The sequence below is a fragment of the Triticum urartu genome, chromosome 5A (assembly GCF_056163025.1).
Source record: "Triticum urartu cultivar PI428250 chromosome 5A, HENAU_Tu73, whole genome shotgun sequence".
NCBI lineage: Eukaryota > Viridiplantae > Streptophyta > Magnoliopsida > Poales > Poaceae > Triticum > Triticum urartu.
The window spans coordinates 632,920,460-632,944,822 of NC_141877.1; the positions used below are offsets into that span (position 1 = coordinate 632,920,460).

The window sequence follows — 24,363 nt, forward strand, 5'->3', positions numbered from 1 at the left end:
CACGCAACCCAGTGAAGGAGGGCGCTCCATTTTAAGCGGGCATAGTTACTTAGTACATTATATGTTGTGTGTGTGTTATAAAGTGTAACATCGAGTTTGTATTTTAGAAAAGTTTCTAATGGTATATTTTTATAATATACAGTTCATATATTACCGGTGGTCAACATAAATCACGAAATACGTATTAGGCCCTAGTACATACATGGGTTGAGGGATACACTGTTTTGCTATAATTCTGTCCTTGAGTAGCCTAAATTTGTAGTACCTCCCAGTAGGTGGTAAAGACATCTTCACGTGAACTCTCAAACCGCCCTCAGGCGTTCGGTCCGAGTTGTCAAGATGCACCTTATCATCCAATGCAGTACCACGTTGATCTGTTGTCGCGTCCGGTTGTACGTTTTCTCACAAACCAAAAGCGAACTGGGGGAAGGAGCTTTTGCCGGAGTCCAGATCGCCACCACGTAAGACTCCGGCACCCTCGGCCCAATCAAATCCCCCTTCCGGTCCACTTTTCTTTCACCCCACCCTTGCTCTCTCCTAACTTTGCATCCGCACCCTTCCCGTCCGAAACCGTCATTGTACCTATCAGACCGCCGTTCAGGCATCCTCAGGCGTCGGTAGCCCGCACCCCACATGCATGTCTGCCTTGGACTACGTCGTCGTCCACCCAGGATTCCTCCGCAGCCAGGTACCCACCGCCCCCCTGTCGACACCATCCATGGGGGGCACCATGCCTGGCAGTTGTTCGACCAAATGTCGTTGAGCTTTTCTGTTGAACTTCTTGTTGTTCTCTAGAGTAAGCACGATGGTCTCGTACTCAATGATCGAGGATGAGTTGTTGTCTGATGCGTGGTTGGTCGTATGTGCGGACTTTTTAGGCATGAGGCTACGAGGCTCGACCTTTGGCAAAACGTGCATGCTTCGTTTCATGAGAAAAAGAACGTCGCACCCTACGACATGGATGTCATCCATGAACGCAATGTGAAGTCGCTATCGCATCGGGGGTACATCATCCGCAGCTCCATCATGAAGTTTCATGGTGCAATTCACCGAGTGGACACAATGTGGTCATTGGGCTCGTCAACCATGAAGATCGTATGTGTTTGCTTCTTATTGCTTCACATGTTGGTTAATTCATTCATTCATTTACTCAATGTTCCAACTTGATAATCATCATGTTGTATAGTCTGGAGCTGTTGTGCCCGGTCATTTATGCTCGTACATTGTTAGACGAAGCTCAAAGGGAACTATGTGTGGGATGACATATGCCGGTTCTAACTCTAGTATCGTTAAATTTGGAATCAATGAAATTCAAAAGGTTATTAAACATCCTGCTATTTCGGATGTAATATTTACATCTGAATTATTGTTGTATCAAGGATATTTGCATGTTATTTATGGATGAATTGTGCTATTTTCTATAATTATTTTGGGTGTTACGGAATTAGAAAAAAAAGAGGGTGCGGACAGTGTCGGATAGCCAGCTCCTGTATCATTGTCCGCGGACTAGTACAGAAATGCTCGAGCTGCTGGACTTTAATGGAAAAAAGAATGAACGATAATTTTACACATGAAACTCAAAATATAATCACAACTATTTGCATGTAAATCGTCGAGTTCAACGAATATTCCAATTTGCAAAAAAAAGGAATATTCCGCCTTTACTTATCTGCAAAGAAACAAAAATCCACGTTTACAATGGACGATGGGGTGGAGAGTGGATGAAGCAGGTGGGTGGAGATCGTGGAACGGCCCGAGCAAGTTGCTGCTTGGGGCTGGGTTTGTTCGCTTGTTCCGTAATGCATCGCTCTTTTGCCCATCCGTTTGGCTCTGTCTCTGGCTCACTGATCTGATCTATTGGCATGGCCATCCCCTGCTTTTTTTTTTCCGCACCTGTCCCAACCAAATTACAGCGCACCGTAATCTGTCCCATGCCTGTGCCGGTACCGTAGTGCCGCTGCATGCGCGGTCCGCTTTTGAGCAAGCCATCTCTCCGTTGCGGGTAGCCTTGCCAGAACCGCCCCCGCGATCAGTCGATGGCCAGCTTCACGCGGGGAGCGGCGCAGCACGACACAAACATCAGTCCATCGTCAAACACGCGTCCATGCATGCACCGCGCACGGAGACCGGCCAGGCCATATCTGGGAGCACGGCGACGCGACCAGGTCGACTCGTGCGGCTTCTTGAACGGTCAGCTGCACGATGCTACTATTCGTTGGGTGGGTGCATGGGCTACAAGCCACTTTTGCATGTCTACTCGTTGGGTGCATGGGCGACAAGATAGACCATGCAACTGAAAAAGTCTCTGTTCGAGCTTCGGCAATGGAGCCCATCCACTGGGTTTCTGTCCCTGGGTCCACGTCTCTGCACAGCGCCGCAGCCGATCGCTTCTTTTGGAAAGCTACTTACAAGATTCTGCAAAGAACCCATGCAAAGCCAAATCAAACTCTTTTTTCAAAGAAAAAGGCAAAGCCGGGCATTTGTCCTGTTGGACTCGCCCTACAAGCGATGAATCGATCGAGTTGAGGTTTTTTCTCCGGCCCATGAAAAAAGGTAGGTAGATGGTCACCAATACGAGTTTGTCTTAGAGCATCTGAGCTTGTTACTAGTACCTATCACTAGAAATTGAAAAGGTTCAGAAAAATTTCAAACGGAAGCAAGCAAAAATTTTGTCTCATCCTTTAATTAGAAGAAGAGAAATGACCGGTTAATAAACAAAAAAAATGGACGAAAATTTGAAAGCGAATGCGGGTGTCGCGTAATTGGACACGACACTTTGGAGCCTTGATGCCCCCTTTTTGGTTTGATGTGGGGCGAAAAGACGGACGAATCTTACCACTACGACCCAATGAGTTTACCCAAATTCAGACCGCTGTGAAGCATGATACTCTACGTCTGTTTGGTTGTTTTGATTGATGTGTATGTCAAGATTAGAAATGCACCAATTCCGTTGTTGGGGCTTAGGAACGGGCTATGTGTATGTTGTGGTGGCGGACTAGATAGCAAGTGATTCTCTAGGGTCCAACCTCGATCTAGGTTGCACGGTCGCCTAGTTGCAAGGGAACGCCACCGTAGTTACAAAGAAGTAAAAGGTGATAGCACCCCAGGTCCTTATACTTGCATGTCAGGTGATGGTTTAGTCCCTGAACTTGCAAAAGTAGATTATTTCATCCCTGAACTTGCATTGGAGGTGCAAATTTAGTCCACAGCCACTCACAACTCGACAAGTGGATGCCAAGTGGCCTGGCTGGTCAGCGCGTCGCATTTTGCACATAGCCCCCTGCCTTATTTGCTTATCAACCCGCACTTCATGACCAAGTGGCACCTGAATAAATGTTGTCTCCCCTGGGTCAATAACTCCTGTTCCTCCTTTGTCCTCGCCACTCCGACCCCGCGAGCTGCTGCCGCTGGAGCTGGAGCCGCGGGCTGACGTCAGCCATCATGGCGACATCGCCGGATCTCACTGGCGGTGTGCAGCCGCCTCCTTCCGTCCATCAAGTTAGGTCTCACAGCGTCTTTCCTCCAGATTACGGTTCGTTTCTTCACCTCCTCTGTTCGTCCTCCTCTGCTTTGCTCCTCCTCCATTGTCGCCCATAGCACCGGCGGATTAGTTTGTTTTGAGAGCGATTCTTGTACATCCAGTGGTACCTGTTGCCTAGTGTTCTTGCAGCGGATTAAATATCTGATTTTGACCACAGATTTTGGTCTAGGGTTTAGGTATTTCTATTTTTGGCAAAGGTTTAGGGTTCATGTGCTGTTGTGTATTTAGTGACCCTGGGTAGCCATTGCAAAGTGTGTTGAATAGGTAGGAGATGACGACTGTAACATAAATACCGAATTGTTACTAGATTTGTTCAGTTAATCTGCAAGATGTAGTTAACTGAACTTTTCTTCAGTGAACTATATTGTTGCACTTGGAGATGCAGTAGCTGATATTTCTTCAGTTACTATAAGAGTATAAGAGGTAGTTAACTATATTGCATATATTTTTGTTGTAGTGGCTTGGTCCCCTAAATCTGTAAGAGGTAGTTAACTGAATGTTTGCAGTTAACTCACTGCATCTACAAGATGCAGTTAACTAATTTTGTGCTTATATTCTGCTGTATACTTGTTATGTTGATGTTTGTGCTTATATTATGCTCTATGTGGGTGCAGTGTGTGATTCAGCAATGGGACAGAGTGTGGATACTTCTTTCTTTACACTAGAACTTGAGCACGGTGGAATATTCTGTGGACCAACAAATAGTATGGAGTATTACAATCCATCTGTGGAGGTCATTGACTATGTTGATGCTGGGTCATTCTCATATGCATTCATTGAAGAGCATCTAAAATGGCTGGGATATCCTGTCCATGAGCACATAATTTACTGGCAAAGACCTGGAAAAGCAATTTCAGATGGGATGGTGAGAATTAGAGGTGATGAGGATGTGCAACAAATGATCATAGAAAGTGCTAAGCAGAAAGTGCTTGTAATCATGGTGGACCATTCAGATTTCATCAGTAACTTTAGGCAAGATTTGATAGTGTCATCATTTCAGAGCCCAGACACATTGGCCACCTCAAATGTTGTTGTAGCCAGTGCAACATCATCTCACAGCCTCATTTCAGTCAATGTTGAATGTCCCCTTTCAGAGGTTGCAACAGATTTTCAGTCTGAAGATAATTTGCTTAGTTATGGTGCACAGTCTGAAGATACAGTTCTGTCAGATTCAGATTTTAGTGACAGTGATTATGACATAGATGATGGTGATGATGATCTTTATGAAGAGAACATTGACTTTGATGTTAATGAACAAGCTCAGGTAGAGGAGGAAGAGGTTGAACCTGACTATTTACTTGAAGATGAAGACCTTGACATCTCCACTGAAGAACAGGAGCAACTTAAGTACAAGTTCAAAGCTTTCAATACCAAGGTGGACATGAAGTCCCCTGTTTTTAAAGTGGGCATGGTCTTTGCTGATGTGGTTGAGCTGAGGAAAGATCTTACTGCATATTCTATAAGGAACAGAATGCAGATCAAGAAGGTGAAGAATGATAAGATAAGATTGGAGGCAGTGTGTACTCCAGGCTGCCTTTGGCTGCTTAAGGCTAGCTATGACAATAGGACTGGAGGATTTGTCACAAAGGCTTACAATTCAGAGCATGTTTGCCAGAAGAAATGGAAACTAAAAGATTTGACAGCTAAATTCTTGTGCAACTTTTTCATAGATGAGTTCAGAGATGACCAGAAGATGTCACTTGGCACATTTTCAAGAAAATGCACTAGTGAGTTCAATTGCACCCCTAACAGATGGAAGTTAGCAAGGGCTAGAAAGCAAGCACTTAATCAAATCCATGGTGATGAGGAGGAGCAGTTCAGTAGGTTAAGGGATTATGGGCATGAATTAAGGACCAAAAATCCTGGGTCTACATTTCTGGTTACTACTGAACTTGTCAAGGATACCAAGTTTCCATTGGGCAGGAAGTGTTTGAAAACATTGTATTGGTCTTATGATGCATGCAAAAGAGGGTGGCTAAAGGGCTGCAGGCCAATTATATTCATTGATGGCTGTCATATGAAAACAAGGTTCAAAGGAGTGCTGCTTAGTGCTATAGGTATTGATCCTAATGACTGCATTTTCCCAATTGCAATGGGTTGGGTGAAAGTAGAATGCACTGGTTCATGGGAGTGGTTTCTGACAAGTTTGAAAGATGATCTAAATATCATTAACACTGCTCCCTACATAATTATGAGTGACAAGCAGAAGGGTTTAATAAATGCTATGCAGAAAGTTTGGCCTGATGCAGAACATAGGTTTTGTGTGAGGCACATCTACCAGAACTTCAATGAGAAGCACAAAGGGGAGGTTCTGAAGCAAGACCTGTGGGCCATTGCAAGATCACCTAACAAAGTTAAGTGGAGAGAAAATTGTAAGAAGATGGATGATCACTGCCCAGCTGCATTTCATTGGACTGAAAGGCTGGAACCAAAGACTTGGTGCAAAGCATTTTTCAGTGAATTTCCAAAATGTGATTTTCTGCTCAACAATAACTCTGAAGTGTTTAACAGGTGAATTACTTGTCAAATTTGGTTTTTAACTATGTGCTTTGAACATATCAGTAGTACTTTATACACATCACACATAACTATGACTGCATTCTTCCACTCTTTATGCAGCTACATCCTTGATGGCAGAGAGATGCCAGTGCTTTGTATGCTTGAATACATATTTTACAAGATCATGCACAGGCTAGTGAGTAAGCAGAGAGAAGCTATAGAAAAGTGGACTCACCAGAGGATATGCCCTAAGATCAAGAAGAAATTGGACAAGAACACTGAGTTTGCTGCAAATTGTCATGTATCAGAAGCTGGCCAGCAGATCTTTAAAGTTCAGTCAGGTAATTCCAGCTACACAGTGAACCTTTGCTTGCACACTTGTGATTGCAGGAGATGGCAGTTAGGGGGAGTACCCTGTGGGCATGCTGTAGCTTGTTGCAGGGAGGAGAGAATTGATCCTCAGACAATGGTTCATGAATGCTATATTGTTGAAACATATCTCAAGGCATATGGGTACACTCTAGTCCCTCTAGGAGACCCAAAGGAGTGGGAGAAACAGAATGGATATAAGATATTTCCACCTGTCTTCACTAAACAGTTGGGGAGGCCCAAGAAGAACAGGAAGCAGAGACCAGAGGAGAAGATCAAGAATGGTGTCAGGGTTTTGAACAGAAAAGGTCTTACAATGCATTGCTCAATTTGTGGTAGAGCTGATCACAACAAAAAAGGTCACTACACATGGCAGGAAACTAACATTCAGGAGGGTGTAGAAGAGGTTGATGAAAACTATGATGACCCATCTTTTCTCCAGGTAATTTCAGTGTTCAACTTATATGCTGAACTTACCTGAACTCTAACTGAACCTAACTGTATTTGAACCCTAACTGAACTTAGCTGAACCTAACTGTATTTAACTGAACTTAACTGAACCTAACTGAATATAAATGACTCTAACTGAGTTTTGTGCTTTGCAGAACATCTTCCCTAGCCACCCAGATCCTAGGCTGGACCCAATTGAGTCACCAACCAGTATGGTGTACAACATGGCTCAAAGAGAGACTGCAAGAAGAGGTGCTGAAAGGGTTCATGTGCCACTGCCTGAGCTTTCTTCATTTGTTGTTGCTGCTGGTGCTTCCATGCCTCAGCCAAGAGTGACTACATAAATGCACATAGGGAGGCAAACAAGGGCAAGCACACAAGCTGAAAACAATGCAACTGCAGCTGGTAGGGGAAGAGGAAGGAAAAGAGCAAGAAATTCAGATGTTGCTGCTGCTGGAGGAAGAGGAGCAAGTGCAACCGCAGGGAGAGGCAGAGGAGCAAATGCAAATGGAGGGAGAGGAAGAGGAGCAAGTGCAACTGGAGGGAGAGGAAGAGGAGCAAGTGCAACTGCAGGGAGAGGCAGAGGAGTTAATGCTACTGGAGGGAGAGGAAGAGGAGCAAGTGCCACTGGAGGGAGAGGCAGAGGAGAAAATGCAGATGACCAAGTTCCAACTGGAGGGAGAGGCACAGGAGCACCAAATGAAAATGCATATGCTTGGAGAGAAGGAGCACCAGATGCAAGTGCTTGGCCAGAAGGAGCAGCAAATGCAACTGCTTGGGCAAGAGGAGAAGTTCCATCTATAGGGAGAGGAACATCAAATGTTCCATATTCAGGATGGAGATGGCTACTGTTTGGAGATCAGAGGACAGTTCCTGATCTCAATGCTCCTGCTGATGATTCCATGGCACCACATCAGTGATTGTGTGCCAATTGGTGGTAGTGATTGCCTACCATTCTTTTTTGTTAAGCAAACAGTGGCTTAAATTGCCTGTTTTTTGATGGCAAACTGTGGCTCACAATGGCATTCATTGCCCTTTTTTGTAACTAACTTATATGATGCATGGATGTGTTACTTATGGATGGCTTAAATTGCCACTGATTCAGTTAAGTTATATGATGCATGGATGTGCTACTTATTATTCATGCATGTGTTACTGAACTGAAGATGCAGTTAACTGCAGATGCAGTTAACTGCAGATGTAGTTAACTGAAAATGCAGATAACTACAGATGCAGTTAACTGAAAATGCAGATAACTGCAAATCCAGATAAAATGCATATATGCAGTTAAATGAAGAAGCAGATAAATTTCAATAATTAGTAACCTAAATGATTGTGAAAAAATTCAATTTTTTTAAAAAATGGTGTGCCTGGGGCTCGAACCCAGGACCTGTTGTTACAAACGCTGAGAACAATGCCAATAGAATAGTAGTAGTGATTTGTTAGGTTGTATGTAACTAGGTAGTTATTATGCGCCCTCGTTTCGTCCGCCCGTTTGGTTTCCAGCCCTTTAAGACCACCCATCGCTGAACTGGCCCACTCAACCAGCTCCACTCCCCTGCCCAGTCCACCCACGTCTCTTCGGTCTCGCCGCTCCACCAACTTCCACGCCCCGCATTGAAACCCTCGCTCGCCGTCGAGCTCAACGCCGCCGCCGACGCCATGGACAACACTCCATCGTGGCAGCGAGCGATCGAAGATCTGGCCCGTGACGACGAGGCGGCCCGCGCGGATCTAAGGGAGATCGCGCGCTGGTTCCCCAACATCGGCATGATGCGCCATCACGCCCGCGGCCTCATCAAGATCATGATGGACGATGAGAAGCGGTGGGCAATGCCCCCCGGGCCGGGGGTTGCGCCTCCGCTGATCCTCCGCTTTGTGATGATGGAGACGTGCTCCAACGACCCGAGGCAGCACGCGAGGTGGTGGATGTATCGCTCCGCCACCACGCCCTCGCCGCTCTCGGATCCGTTCCACGTCGTGTCCAGGGCGCAGAGCGTGCGCGACGTCGTCCTGGCCCTCCCCGCGCCGGTGAACACCGCCTACTGGGATAGATTCCAGCCCGAGTTCCTCGTCCACGACGACATCTCCGATGCGGACTCGTCCGGCGATGACGACTCCGAGTACTGCAAGGTCTACTCCGACAACGACTCTGGCTACAGGGGGACACTAGCACTTCTTCCAAGGAGGAGGATATAGAGGTCGTCGTCCTGTCAGACGACGAGCCGGAGATCCAGATGGTGGTGCCCGTCGTCGACCCCAGGGAGGGTGGTCACAAGGCTCGTCCAATCGAAGTGGACCTGCTTCCAGACGTGCCCGACATCGTCAAGCAAGAGTTGCTGGAGGAGGTAGCGCAGGACGTGGCGGCGGAGCCGGCCAGGATCGGCGACAAGGCTGTGAAGAGGTCTTCTGCAGGGGAGGTGCGCCGCTTCGAACGTCTCAAACGCCTGAAGATGTGAAGAAGAACGAAGGAAGACTGAAGAAGAAGATGATGAAGTAGTTAGGTATGCTGCTTATAAGTTCAGCATATAAGTTAGAACTATTTTGTGTTTAGTTAAGTTAGGTGTGCTGTTTATAGATTCAGCATATAAGTTATTTGTAATGCTGCTATGGGAACTACTGCAAGTTTATGCAAGGTTATCGTTGAACTGCTATGCTATGATGTTAGGGTGATGATATTCTGCAATGTTGCTATTTTGGTCATGTTGCTTCAATTTGGTTACAATGTTGCTGCTGTTGTAGTTGCCATGCTGCTGTGTTTTGCCATGCTCCTGCCTTTGCCATGCTGTAGTACAAATGTGCTGTGGATAGCATGTGCTGTGCTGTTGTGTCCAAAATTAGCATAAATTTAATACTGTAGATTCAGCAGATACTTAATCTGTACTAATGCATCTCTCTTTAGGTCAAAATCATATTCAGTTTACTATTCAGTTAGTACTACTGCATCTCTCTTTAGTTTACTGAATCTTTAGTAACACTGTCAAAAATTCAGTTATGTAATAACACCTTCAAACAACATAACTTGGGCAGTGATAAAAATTCAGTTAACTAGAGGCAGTCATACAAATTCAGTTAACTCAGTAAAGTTCATTTATGTTGAGTTAAGGTCAGTTAAGTTAGTTCACTTAAATTCAGCTAAGTACACAAACAAGATGCTGTTAACTGTAAACAATTCAATTAAATTAACAAACAACATGTTGTTCCAAGTTTGATTGAACTGTAGATCTACTAACCTTTTGTGCACAAGCTAGATACCTCCTTCCACTATCAACTGATTCAAAGGAAACAAGCTTCTCACAGACACACTGGTGTTCACATCTAGCTGGAAGATCTGGAGCAAGTCCTGTCCACTCAGAGCAAAAAATGGTGGCAGGAGCAGGAGCCTACAACACAATATTTTCAGAAAAATCCCCCCTTCTTGCCCAAACCCTAACTGGCAGAGTCATAGTAGATCTACTCACCTCACTTGTGATAGAGTAGCCGTCGGACGACGAGCTGGAACCTTCACTCCAAGAAACCATGCCGGAGAGCTGGAGGCTGCGGCGAGCTGGAGCAGGGAAGGAAGCGAGGGAGCAGAGAAGTGGGCGGAGGGTGAGCTGCCGACAAAGTAGAATATTCCAACAAATATACCAACACAGGTCTCACATTTGTGATGAAGTGCGGGTTGATAAGCAAATAAGGCAGGGGGCTATGTGCAAAATGCGACGCGCTGACCAGCCAGGCCACTTGGCATCAACTTGTCGAGTTGTGAGTGGCTGTGGACTAAATTTGCACCTCCAATGCAAGTTCAGGGATGAAATAATCTACTTTTGCAAGTTCAGGGACTAAACCATCACCTGGCATGCAAGTATAAGGACCTGGGGTGCTATTACCTCACGTAAATGAGGTGGTTGTGCAGTGGGGCACAACGCGCTGTTGTCAAGCAGCACGTGGCGTCGTGCCATCTTGCCGGGGGCAAACGCACGTCTCATCCATCGCCATTGTTGAATTTTGTGTCCGTCATTGTAGCGTGCGTCGCCAAGTGGCTCGCATGCGGTAAAAAGCCTGCAGAGCGCCAGCAGGCACGCGACTTGCCCGCCAAGAGAAGTCATGCATACTTGTGTGCTTGCTCCTCCCTACGTCTAGTCACCGCTCCCCCAAGCACTCCTATCACACGCTTGCCAGCGACTTGGTCGTTGGCAGAGTTCTGGGTGCCCTTGAGCGGCATGTCATGAGGACTGGGTTCCTAGGAGGAAACCCGTTCTCAAGGAGCTCTTGGCCTCGGTTTTGTTGATGTCGTCAAACGGCCTCTCTCCAGCGCGATGACCTTGCATGGGAGAGTCTTCACAAAGACCTGCATCTTTTGGGCTGGTTCATATAACATTTTTCATTAAAATTTTATATTGTAAAGAGAAGCATGTATGTACTTAATGTGGCGGTATTGCTAATTTGTTACGATTTTGGCCTTTTTGGGAGAGGGGGGAGGGGAGGGGGTGAGGTACACATGAAATGCTCGTGCTGCTAGATTTAGTTGAAACCAATACATTCATAATATAATCACAACTATTTGCATGTAAATCATGAGTTCAAGCAATATTCTACTTTTACAATGGACGATGGGGTGGAGAGTGGATAATCCAGAGGATGCAGATTGTGGAACCGCCCGACCATGTGACAGGGCCAGGTTCATTGGCTTGTTGCGTACCGCATCGCTCTTTTGCCCATCCCTCTGGTTCACTAATCTGTCTCATTTTTGAAAGAAGCTCGCTGATCTTTCTTTAAAGAGGAAGAAATACAATCTATTCATTAAATGTCATGGTAGTACTACAAACAATACCAGAAATAATAATAAATTACATTCAAGTTCATCGACCACCTAGCAACGACTACAAGTGCTGGAGCGAACCGAAGGCGTGCCACCGTCATCGCCCCTCCTTCACTGGAGCCTGGCAAAACTTGTTGTAGTAAACAGTCAGGAAGTCATCGTGCTAAGGCCCCACAGGACCAGCACACAAGAACAACAACCGGCGTCGATGAAGAGAAGCGTAAATTAGAAGAATCCAACCTGTAGACACTCAAACATAGACGCAACAAGACTGGATCCATGAAGATCCACCAAAGACCAACATCAATCGAATCCCACGAGATCTGCCAGAGGCACACCTCCACACGCCTTTTGACGACGTTGTACGCACAACTAGAATGGGTACTAAGCAGAGAGGACCTTATTCCTACTACAGGGAATCGCCGCCGTCTCGACTTCCTACTACACAAACCCTATTCAACCCTAAAAGTGGTCATGACCAGAATGGGCGACAAGATAGACCATACATAGCTGGGAGCGCGGCGCGCGCCCTAGTCCCCCTGGCCCGCCCGTCGGGGACACAACCACTTTTCTCTTCCCTTCTCTTCCCTATGGCCTCCGCCCTCCGCCACCGCTGCCACCCCCGTTCCCAGCCGCATCGCCTTCCATCAAGGGTGTCCGCCCCACAACCACGGCATGTCATAGCTGCCCCATGTCCGCGTTTTGGTACAACTTTTTGCCGGTGTTCGTGGTTCCTTTTTGGCGATGGGAGAGAAGCCACGGCCGCCGGTGCCGACCGTCGACCCCAACAACTTTTGGCTGGTGCTGCATTGCCGCAGGGCACCCGCCCCACCAACACCAACCTTGCTTCTCTCCATTGACTCACATTGGCAACCGGTAAATCTATCGGTTACTTTTCATGCAAACAAATTTCAATTGGGTTGTAAAGACTATTTCATATTCTTTTTATTTCGATTGAGTTGTAAGACTATTTCAGATGTGAAACTATTTGCTATGCTTGATTTGAACTATTTACTATGCTTATTTTTTAGGAGAAAAGTATACTTTTCGTTCCTCAACTCTTGGTGAAGTCTAGATTTGGTCCCTCAACTTCAAAACCGGACAACTTGCACCCCCAACTACCGAAACCGGACAAGGTTTGTCCCTGGACTCGGTTTTGATCGGTTTTTGGTGTTGACTCACCCCGGTTTTGACCGGTGCTCACTCATATTCTTGTAAATTTTTTATATCCGTGAACTTTTTGAAATTCACATACACTTTTCAACTCTGCATAGTTTTTTCCAGGTCGCGTATTTTTTTAAAATAAACATAATTTTTTTCAAATCAGCGAACTATTCTGAAATTCGCGTACTTTTTTCAAATCCGTGATTTTGAACATTTACGTATTTTTCCAAATCCCCGTATTTTTCCCAAGTTTGTATAAATTTATCAAATCCAAGTATTTTTCAAAGCCATGAATTGTTTCTGAAATTCGCATACTTATTTCATATCCACATGCTTTTCAAAGTCCATTTTTTCAAATCCGTGTTGCTTTTATAATCCATGAACTTTGTATGAAATTCACGTACTTGTTTCAAGTTGAAATAATTTTTGAAATCCACATATTTTGCGCAAAAGAAGTCCATATCCACGTACTTTTTTCAAGTTCGCATAAAATTTTCAAATTCATGAACTCTTTCACAAAAATGTACTCAAATATGAAAGGTGCATCAATTTTAAAAAATTAAAACTTAAAAAAACTAAATGAACTTTAAAAAACATATGCATTTTTGAAAAAATACATGAACTTGGAAAAAAAAGTACGCCGATTTAAAAAAAGTACACAAAATTTAAAAAGGTTCACGTATTTGAAAAAGTAACCGAATTTGAAAACAGTACGTGGACTTGGAAAAGGTAGGCAAATTTGAGTTGGAACGGTTAAAACTGGGGTGGGACACCACCAAAACCGGTCAAAACCGTGACCAGGGATGAATCTTGTCCGGTTTGAGAAGTTAAGGGTGCAAGTTGTCCGGTTTTGGAGTTGAGGGACCAAATCTAGACTCCGCCAAGAATTGAGGGATGAAAAGTATACTTTTCTCTATTTTTTAGTATACTTGCCTTGGACGCACGGATGAGATGCGGCCGAAATGTGGCCCTGCATTGGGCACACGGCCACCGTATATAGAAATCCTGGCGGACGCGGCCCCATTGGCACACCAAACGGACGAAAAGCGGACGAAACATACATCTGTTTAGGGTCGCGCGTTGGAGTTAGCCTAAACAACCCACACAAGCCAAGTCAGAACATCTACAAACAGACCACCCAAAACGCTCGGACGAGCTGCCCGCTTAGTGACCGGACCAAAAATTGTCACCCAACCGGACTCCTCATGTCCGGTCTAAACACCCGGCCCGACCAGCACTACTATAACCGACCCATATTTGGGGCTAAAATGGAGAGGCTCGGACGCGCTTGGGCATGCTCACCACGTTGGCATTGCGCACTATGGCCCACTTGTCCCCACAAAAACCCTAGCCGACGAACCCTAGCCACAGTTCTTTCTCTCGCCCGCTCCACTCCTCTTCCAGTCTATTCCCCTTCTCGCCGCTTCACTTCTCTCTGCCACCATGAATTCGGCAAGCTCTTTTGGATGAAGAGGAGCTCATGCTCAACATTACTCTCCGTCGCCCGCGTATGGTGTCGGAGCTAAATCCAGCGGATCTCAGGTAGGGGGTCCTGAAGGAAATATGCCCTAGAGGCAATAATAAAGTTATTATTTATTTCCTCATATCATGATAAATGTTTATTATTCATGCTAGAATTGTATTAACCGGAAACATAATACATGTGTGAATACATAGACAAACATAGTGTCACTAGTATGCCTCTACTTGACTAGCTCGTTGATCAAAGATGGTTGAGTTTCCTAGCTATAGACATGAGTTATTATTTGATCAACGGGATCACATCATTAGGAGAATGATGTGATTGACTTGACCCATTCCGTTAGCTTAGCACTTGATCGTTTAGTTTACTGCTATTGCTTTCTTCATGACTTATACATGTTCCTATGACTATGAGATTATGCAACTCCCGAATACCGGAGGAACACTTTGTGTGCTACCAAACGTCACAATGTAACTGGGTGATTATAAAGGTGCTCTACAGGTGTCTCCGATGGTGTTCGTGGAGTTGGCATAGATCAAGAATAGGATTTGTCACTCCGATTGTCGGAGAGGTATCTCTGGGCCCTCTCGGTAATGCACATCACTATAAGCCTTGCAAGCAATGTGACTAATGAGTTAGTTGCGGGATGATGCATTACGGAACGAGTAAAGAGACTTGCCGGTAACGAGATTGAGCTAGGTATTGAGATACCAACGATCGAATCTTGAGCAAGTAACATACCGATGACAAAGGGAACAACGTATGTTGTTATGCGGTTTGACCGATAAAGATCTTCGTAGAATATGTAGGAACCAATATGAGCATCCAGGTTCCGCTATTGGTTATTGACCGGAGACATGTCTCGGTCATGTCTACATAGTTCTCGAACCCGTAGGGTCCGCACGCTTAAAGTTCTGTGACGATCGGTATTATGAGTTTATATGTTTTGATGTACCGAAGGTAGTTCGGAGTCCCGGATATGATCACAGACATGACGAGGAGTCTCGAAATGGTCAAGACATAAAGATTGATATATTGGAAGCTTACATTTGGACATCGGAAGAGTTCTGGGTGAAATCAGAATTTTACAGGAGTGCCGGAGGGGTTACCGGAAACCCCCGGGGGTTAATGGGCCTCGTTGGGCCCTAGTGGAGAGAGAGGGGCCGGCCAGGGCAGGCTGCGCGCCCCCTCCCCCTCTGGTCCGAATTGGACTAGGAAGGGGGGGCGCCCCCCTTTCCTTCTCCTTCTCCCCTTCCTTTCCCCCTCCTAGTAGGAGTAGGAAAGAGGGGAGTCCTACTCCTACAAGGAGGAGGACTCCTCCTGGTGCGCCCTACAGGGTCGGCCGACCTCCCCCTTGCTCCTTTATATACGGGGGCAGGGGGGCACCCTAGGACACACAAGTTGATCATTGATCTCTCCCAGCCGTGTGCGGTGCCCCCCTCCACCATAATCCACCTCGGTCATATCGTAGCGGTGCTTAGGCGAAGCCCTGCGTCAGTAGCTTCATCAACATCGTCACCACGCCGTCGTGCTGACGAAACTCTCCCTCGAGCTCTACTGGATCGTGAGTTCGCGGGACGTCACCAGCTGAACGTGTGCTGAACGCGGAGGTGTTGTACGTTCTATACTGAGGATCGGTCAATCGTGAAGACGTACGACTACATCAACCGCGTTGTCATAACGCTTTCGCTTAACACTCTCCCCTCTCGTTGAGATGCATCACCATGATCTTGCGTGTGCGTAGGAATTTTTTGAAATTACTACGTTCACCAACGGTGGCATCCGAGACAGGTTTATGCGTAGATGTTATATGCACGAGTAGAACACAAGTGAGTTGTGGGTGATACAAGTCATACTGCTTACCAGCATGTCATACTTTGGTTCGGCGATATTGTTGGATGAAGCGGCCGGGCCGACATTACGCGTACTCTTACGCGAGACTGGTTCTACCGACGTGCTTAGCACACAGGTGGCTGGCGGGTGTCATTTGCTCCAACTTTAGTTGAACTGAGTGTGACTACGCCCGGTCCTTGAGAAGGTTAAAACAACACTAACTTGACAAACTATTATTGTGGTTTTGATTCGTAGGTAAGAACGGTTCTTGCTCAGCCCGTAGCAGCCACGTAAAACTTGCAACGACAAAGTAGAGGACGTCTAACTTGTTTTTGCAGGGCATGTTGTGATGTGATATGGTCAAGGCATGATGCTATATTTTATTGTATGAGATGATCATGTTTTTTAATAGAGTTATCGGCAACTGCAGGAGCCATATGGTTGTCGCTTTATTGTATGAAATGCAATTGCCATATAATTGCTTTACTTTATCACTAAGCGGTAGCGGATAGTCGTAGAAGCAATAGTTGGCAAGACGACAACGATGCTACGATGGAGATCAAGGTGTCGCGTCGGTGACGATGGTCGTCATGACGGTGCTTTGGAGATGGAGATCAAAGGCACAAGATGATGATGGCCATATCATATCACTTATATTGATTGCATGCGATGTTTATCCTTTATGCATCTTATTCTGCTTTGATTGATGGTAGCATTATAAGATGATCTCTCACTAAAAATTTCAAGGTACAAGTGTTCTCCCTGAGTATGCACCGTTGCAAAAGATCTTCGTGTCGAGACACCACGTGATGATCGGGTGTGATAAGCTCAACGTTCTTATACAAGGGTGCAAGCCAGTTTTGCACACGCAGAATACTCAGGTTAAACTTGACGAGCCTAGCATATGCAGATATGGCCTCGGAACACTGAGACCGAAAGGTCGAGCGTGAATCATATAGTAGATATGATCAACATAGTGATGTTCACCATTGAAAACTACTCCATTTCACGTGATGACCGGTTATGGTTTAGTTGATTTGGATCACGTGATCACTTAGATGATTAGAGGGATATATATCTAAGTGGGAGTTCTTAAATAATATGATTAATTGAACTTAAATTTATCATGAACTTAGTACCTGATAGTATTTTCCCTGTCTATGTTGTTGTAGATAGATGGCTCGTGCTGTTGTTCCATTGAATTTTAATGCGTTCCTTGAGAAAGCAAAGTTGAAAGATGATGGTAGCAATTACACGGACCGGATCCATAACTTGAGCATTATCCTCATTGCTGCACAGAAGAGTTACATCCTGGAAGCATCGCTAGGTGTACCACCTGCGCCGGCAACTGCAGACATTGTGAATGCCTGGCAGTCGCGTGTTGATGACCACTCAATAGTTCAGTATGCCATGCTTTACGGCTTAGAGCCGGGACTTCAACGACGTTTTGAACGTCATGGAGCATATGAGATGTTCCAAGAGTTGAAGTTAATATTTCAAGCAAATGCCCAGATTGAGAGATATGAAGTCTCCAATAAGTTCTACAGCTGCAAGATGGAGGAGAATAGTTCTGTCAGTGAACATATACTCAGAATGTCTAGGTACCATAATCACTTGACTCAACTGGGAGTTAATCTTCCTGTTGATAGTGTCATTGACAGAGTTCTTCAATCACTGCCACCAAGCTACAAGAGCTTCGTGATGAACTATAATATGCAAGGGATGGATAAGACAATTCCCGAGCTCTTCACAATGCTAAAGGCTGCGGAGGTAGAAATCAAGAAGGAGCATCAAGTGTTGATGGTCAACAAGACCAATAGTTTCAAGAAAAAGGGTAAAGGGAAGAAAAAGGGGAACTTCAAAAAGAACGACAAACAAGTTGCTGTTCAGGAGAAGAAACCCAAGTCTGGACCTAAGCCTGAGACTGAGTGCTTCTACTGCAAACAGACTGGTCACTAGAAGCGGAACTGCCCCAAGTATTTGGCGGATAAGAAGGATGGCAAAGTGAACAAAGGTATATGTGATATACATGTTATTGATGTGTACCTTACTAGAGCTCGCAGTAGCACCTGGGTATTTGATACTGGTTCTGTTGTTAATATTTGCAACTTGAAACAGGGACTACAGATTGAGAGAAGATTGGTCAAGGACGAGGTGACGATGCGCGTGGGAAATGGTTCCAAAGTCGATGTGATCGCCGTCGGCACGCTACCTCTACATCTACCTTCAGGATTAATTTTAGACCTGAATAATTGTTATTTGGTGCCAGCGTTAAGCATGAACATTATATGTGGATCTTGTTTGATGCGAGATGGTTATTCATTTAAATTAGAGAATAATGGTTGTTCTATTTATATGAATAATATCTTTTATGGTCATGCACCCTTGAAGAATGTTCTATTTGTGTTAAATCTCGATAGTAGTAATACACATATTCATAATGTTGAAGCCAAAAGATGCAGAGTTGATAATGATAGTGAAACTTATTTGTGGCACTGCCGTTTAGGTTATATTGGTGTAAAGCGCATGAAGAAACTCCATTCTGATGGACTTTTGGAATCACTTGATTATGAATCACTTGGTACTTGTGAACCATGCCTCATGGGCAAGATGACTAAAACGCCATTCTCACGAAATAGGGAGCGAGCAACAGATTTGTTGGAAATCATACATACTGATGTATGTGGTCCAATGAATATTGAGGCTCGCGGTGGGTATCGTTATTTTCTCACCTTCACAGATGATTTGAGCATATATGGGTATATCTACTTAATGAAACATAAGTCTGAAACATTTGAAAAGTTCAAAGAATTTCAGAGTGAAGCGGAAAATCATTGTAACAAGAAAATAAAGTTTCTACGATCTGATCGCGGAGGAGAATTTTTGAGTTAGGAGTTTGGTGTACATTTGAAACAATACGGAACAGTTTCGAAACTCACGCCACCCGGAACACCACAACGTAATGGTGTGTCCGAACGTCGTAATCGTACTTTACTAGATATGGTGCGATCTATGATGTCTCTTACAGATTTACCGCTATCGTTTTGGGGTTATGCTTTAGAGATGGCTGCATTCATGTTAAATAGGGCACCATCAAAATCTGTTGAAACGACGCCTTATGAACTGTGGTTTGGTAAGAAACCAAAGTTGTCGTTTCTTAAAGTTTGGGGCTGCGATGCTTATGTGAAAAAGCTTCAACCTGATAAGCTCGAACCCAAATCGGAGAAATGTGTCTTCATAGGATACCCAAAGGAAACTATTGGGTACACCTTCTATCATAGATCCGAAGGCAAGACATTTGTTGCTAAAATGGATCCTTTCTAGAGAAGGAGTTTCTCTCGAAAGAAGTGAGTGGGAGGAAAGTAGAACTTGATGAGGTAACCGTACCTGCTCCCTTATTGGAAATTAGTTCATCACAGAAACCGGTTCCTGTGACACCTACACCAATTAGTGAGGAAGCTAATGGTGATCATGAAACTTCAGATCAAGTTACTACCGAACCTCGTAGGTCAACCAGAGTGGTACGGTAATCCTGTTCTGGAAGTCATGTTACTTGACCATGATGAACCTACGAACTATGAAGAAGCGATGGTGAGCCCAGATTCCGCAAAATGGCTTGAGGCCATGAAATCTGAGATGGGATCCATGTATGAGAACAAAGTATGGACTTTGGTTGACTTGCCCGATGATCGGCAAGCCATCGAGAATAAATGGATCTTTAAGAAGAAGACTGACGCTGACGGTAATGTTACTGAGGGAATCCTGGATTAGGGAGTCTCCGGACAGCCGGACTATATCCTTTGGCCGGACTATTGGACTATGAAGATACAAGATTGAAGACTTCGTCCCGTGTCTGGATGGGACTCTACTTGGCGTGGAAGGCAAGCTAGGCAATACGGATATGTATATCTCCTCCTTTGTAACCGACCTTGTGTAACCCTAGCCCCCTCCGGTGTCTATATAAACCGGAGGGTTTTAGTCCGTAGGACAACATACAATCATACCATAGGCTAGCTTCTAGGGTTTAGCCTCTTTGATCTCGTGGTAGATCAACTCTTGTACTACTCATATTATCAAGAACAATCAAGCAGGACGTAGGGTATTACCTCCATCAAGAGGGCCCGAACCTGGGTAAACATCGTGTCCCCTGCCTCCTGTTATCATCCGCCTTAGACACACAGTTCGGGACCCCCTACCCGAGATCCGCCGGTTTTGACACCGACATTGGTGCTTTCATTGAGAGTTCCACTGTGTCATCATCATAAGGAGGATGGCTCGTCTCGTTGTCAAGGACAACATCAGCTCTGGGGGAGCCCTGGCTGTAGGCCAAACTCTCCAATTAGGCGGCTTCGTCATGACCGCCCGCTCGGCCGCTGCGCCGACGATGACCTCTCGGGTCATTGAAAATAGCCTCCACATTGGCTCGAAATTTATCGAGCAAATGGATCCAATGGAGCTCTCCTCTTTGAACGAGCTCTTGGATCGCATCGCCGCTTTGGGAGTCACTACGGACTACGATCGGATCAGGCTTAAACCAGACCAAAGGGAGATTAACTCTCCGCCGGTCACCCATCAGATAGCGGTGGTGGAGGAGCAATGCAGCGATTCTCCCTCTATCCTGAGGACGAACTATGTCCGGATTCCCGAGCTCTCCAAGCCGGATACCCGCTCACGGGAGGACACCGCCTTAACCCTGAACCCAGAATCAGGCCGTATACCGAACCCGTGGGGCAACATCCCGGAGCCCGAACTTCCAAGATCGGAAACTCCCCTGCCCCAGGACTGCAGATTGGGTCAAGGTTTGGACTTAAATCTACCCACCCACCCAGATACAAACAATCTTTCCCACATTAAGCAAGCGCCCCAAGAGACAGTACATCACTATTGGGCCAGATTCCTCCTTGTAATGAACAAGGTCAAGGACTGTCGTGAGGAAGACGCAATTTCGTTCTTTTGCAACAATTGCACGGACAAGGGCGTCCTCAACGCCATAAGTCGCCGTGACATAGCACAGTTCACTGACTTGGCGGCCATAGTATGGAAATACTGTGCGATGGAAAGTGCCTGGAAAACCCAAACACAATTTTGGGATAATCCGGCTCTGACAAAACCCCCAGTCCGGACTAAAAGGGTGCACTCTCATAAGTTGCCCGACTCAATTACAAAGAAGCAAAAGCCCACCACAGGACGTGGAACCATGTTGGAGGGATGGCTTAACGGGCCCTGCAAAATCCACAGTACAACGGATGCCATATCAACACACAGCCTTAGAGCATGTTGGGTACTCCGGCAGGTGGCCAAAAGCGGTGAGGATCTCCTCACCCAACATAGCTCAGAACACCTTCCCACGGATAATAATACAGTATTAACGGTCTTCAAGCCCTTCGCCTCAAATAATAGGCGTAAGCGAGCACTTCGCAGCCTTGCCGAAGTCTGCCACGTGGCAGTAATAAATCCATGGAGCGACATGGCTATTACCTTCAATGCCAGTGACGAACCTAAATTCTGAACAGCCCGAGCACCAGCCGCTTTGGTCCTCAGTCCAATTGTGGACGGCTTTCGGCTCTCAAGGTGCTCATGGACGGCGACAGCGGATTAAACCTCATCTATGAGGAAACTCTCCAAAAAATGGAAATAGACAACAACCGTATCGAGCAAAGCAGTACGACCTTCCGAGGAATCATCCCTAGTCGGGAGGCACGTTGCGCTGGGAAAATCACACTTGATGTGGTATTCGGCACTCTAGAGAATTACAGGTCCGAAGAGATTACATTCCAAGTGGCCCTGTTCAGTAGCGGATACCACGCCCTTCTAGGGCGGGAGGCATTCACGATTTTTCAAGCCATACCCCATTACGGGTACATGAAGCTCAAAATGCATGGACCCAATGGAATCATCACTCTAGTTAGTGATTCGTACATAACACTCCACACCGAGAACAAAACAGCTGCACTAGCCCTCGAGACATTATCCGAAGTCCTTGTGGCAAAGGAGTTAACCGCGCTACGCTCCATGGTGGATAGGGACAACGTGATACTAGACAAAAGATCCAAGTCCACCTCCTTTAAACCAGCAGACGAAATAGTCAAATTCCAAGTCCGTCCAACGGACCCCACAAAAACAGCATCCATCGGGGCATAGTTAAACCCCACTGTAGACGCCGCACTACGGGAGTTTCTGCGCGAGAATTGGGACATATTTGCCTGGCATCCTTCAGACATGCCAGGAATCCCACGCAGATTGGTCGAGCATAGCCTTAATGTCCTAAAAGGATTCAAGCCGGTCAAGCAGACTCTTCAGCGTTTCTCTGAACCTAAGAGACAAGCCATGGGATAAGAGGTAGCCAAGCTACTGGAGGCCGGATTTATTAGAGAAATAAAACATCCGGACTGGCTAGCAAACCTGGTGATGGTACCAAAGAAGGACAAATCCTGGCGCCTATGTGTCGACTTCAAAGACCTTAATAAGGCTTGCCCAAAGGATCCCTTTCCACTCCCTCGCATCGATCAAATCATCGACGCTACCGCAGGACACGAATCATTGTGCTTCCTCGACGCATACTCCGGTTACCACCAGATTAAGATGGCGGAGTCTGATCAAGACACAACGACATTTATCACGCCATGCGGCCCCTTCTGTTTTAACACAATGCCCTTCAGGCTCAAAAACACCGGCGCAACATATCAGCGCATGATCCAGACATGTCTGGAAAAGCATATCGGCAAGACTGTGGAGGCATATGTAGACAATGTGGTCATTAAAACCAGACACGTCGACTCTTTAATAGACGACTTGAGGCTCGCATTCACCAATCTCCGAACATACGATATTAAGCTCAATCTGGAAAAATGTGTTTTCGGCGTTCCCACCGGAAAGCTCCTGGGCTTCATCGTCTCCAATAGAGGAATTGAAGCAAATCTAGCTAAAATCCGAGCTCTGTCGCAGTTGGCTATCCCAACTGACCTCAAGCAAATCCAGAAATTGACTGGATGTGTGGCGGCTTTAAGCCGCTTTATCTCCCGATTAGGAGAAAAGGCACTTCCCCTTTATCGCCTTCTTCGGCGCACCGAACACTTCGAGTGGACGGATGCAACCATGGTCGGACTGGAAGAAATAAAAGCCATCCTGGCCACCAACCCAATCTTGGCCGCGCCAACTGTTGGCGAACCAATGCTATTATATATAGCGGCAACTCATCAAGTTGTAAGCGCAGTGCTCGTCGTCGAACGAGAGATGGATGGACATAAATTCTCACTTCAAAAGCCGGTATATTATGTATCCACCGCCCTCACCCTATGCAAATCACAGTACCCACATTATCAAAAGATAGCATACGCGATATTCATGGCATCCCAGGAATTACGACACTGCTTTCAAGAGTGTTCAATCACTGTGGCCTCCGAAGTACCACTCAATGACATAATAAACAACCGCGATGCCACGGGCCGGATTGCCAAATGGGCCATCGAGCTCCTCCCGTTCAACATAACATACAAACCACGACACTCCATTAAGTCACAAGTATTGGCCGATTTCGTGGCCGAATGGACAGAAGCCGAACTCCCTAAAGAGTACGACGCATACTCCAATTGGATCATGCACTTCGACGGCTCTAAAATGCTGGCTAGTCTGGGGGCTGGCGTCGTCCTGACATCCCCCACCAGAGATACAGTACAATACGTGCTCCAAATACTATATACAGACTCCAATAACGCGGCCGAATATGAGGCCCTTCTACACGGTCTCCGGATGGCAGTCTCCATGGGCATTCAATGCCTGGAGGTGCGCGGGGACTCGTACCTTGCAATATCCCAAATAAATGGAGACTTCGATGCCAAGGATCCAAAAATGGCAGCATATCGCAATGCCGTCCTCAAAATGTCAACTCGGTTCGAGGGGCTTGAATTCCACCATGTGGCTCGGGAAAACAACCAGGCGGCGGACATCCTCACCCGTATCGGTGCTAAACGCGACCCTGTCCCACCGAACATCTTCCTGGAAAGACTGTTCAAACCATCCGTGGTATGGGAAGGGGACACTGGCAAAAATAGTCCGGACCCGGCCACAACCCCAGATAACAAAGACTCTGACACAATCGGAGGTTCTGCCACCGAAATAACACCTTCAGCCCATGTGATAATGGCCATCATCGCCCCGTGGACAGAACCATTCCTGGCCTACCTAACTAGGCAGGAACTACCCGAGGACCAAAATGAGGCA

General features: G+C 46.0%; 1 protein-coding gene across 1 annotated transcript; it reads left to right on the forward strand.

The window, feature by feature from the left end:
- The first annotated feature begins 2,104 nt into the window (after nucleotides 1-2,104).
- Nucleotides 2,105-7,663, forward strand: LOC147973569 (uncharacterized). Its single transcript, XM_087524724.1, has 6 exons — nucleotides 2,105-2,165; nucleotides 4,156-6,052; nucleotides 6,161-6,381; nucleotides 6,472-6,851; nucleotides 7,015-7,122; nucleotides 7,214-7,663. Exons 1-6 carry the CDS (start codon nucleotides 2,105-2,107, stop codon nucleotides 7,661-7,663), a joined length of 3,117 nt encoding a protein of 1,038 aa, XP_087380850.1.
- Nucleotides 7,664-24,363: the final 16,700 nt, after the last annotated feature.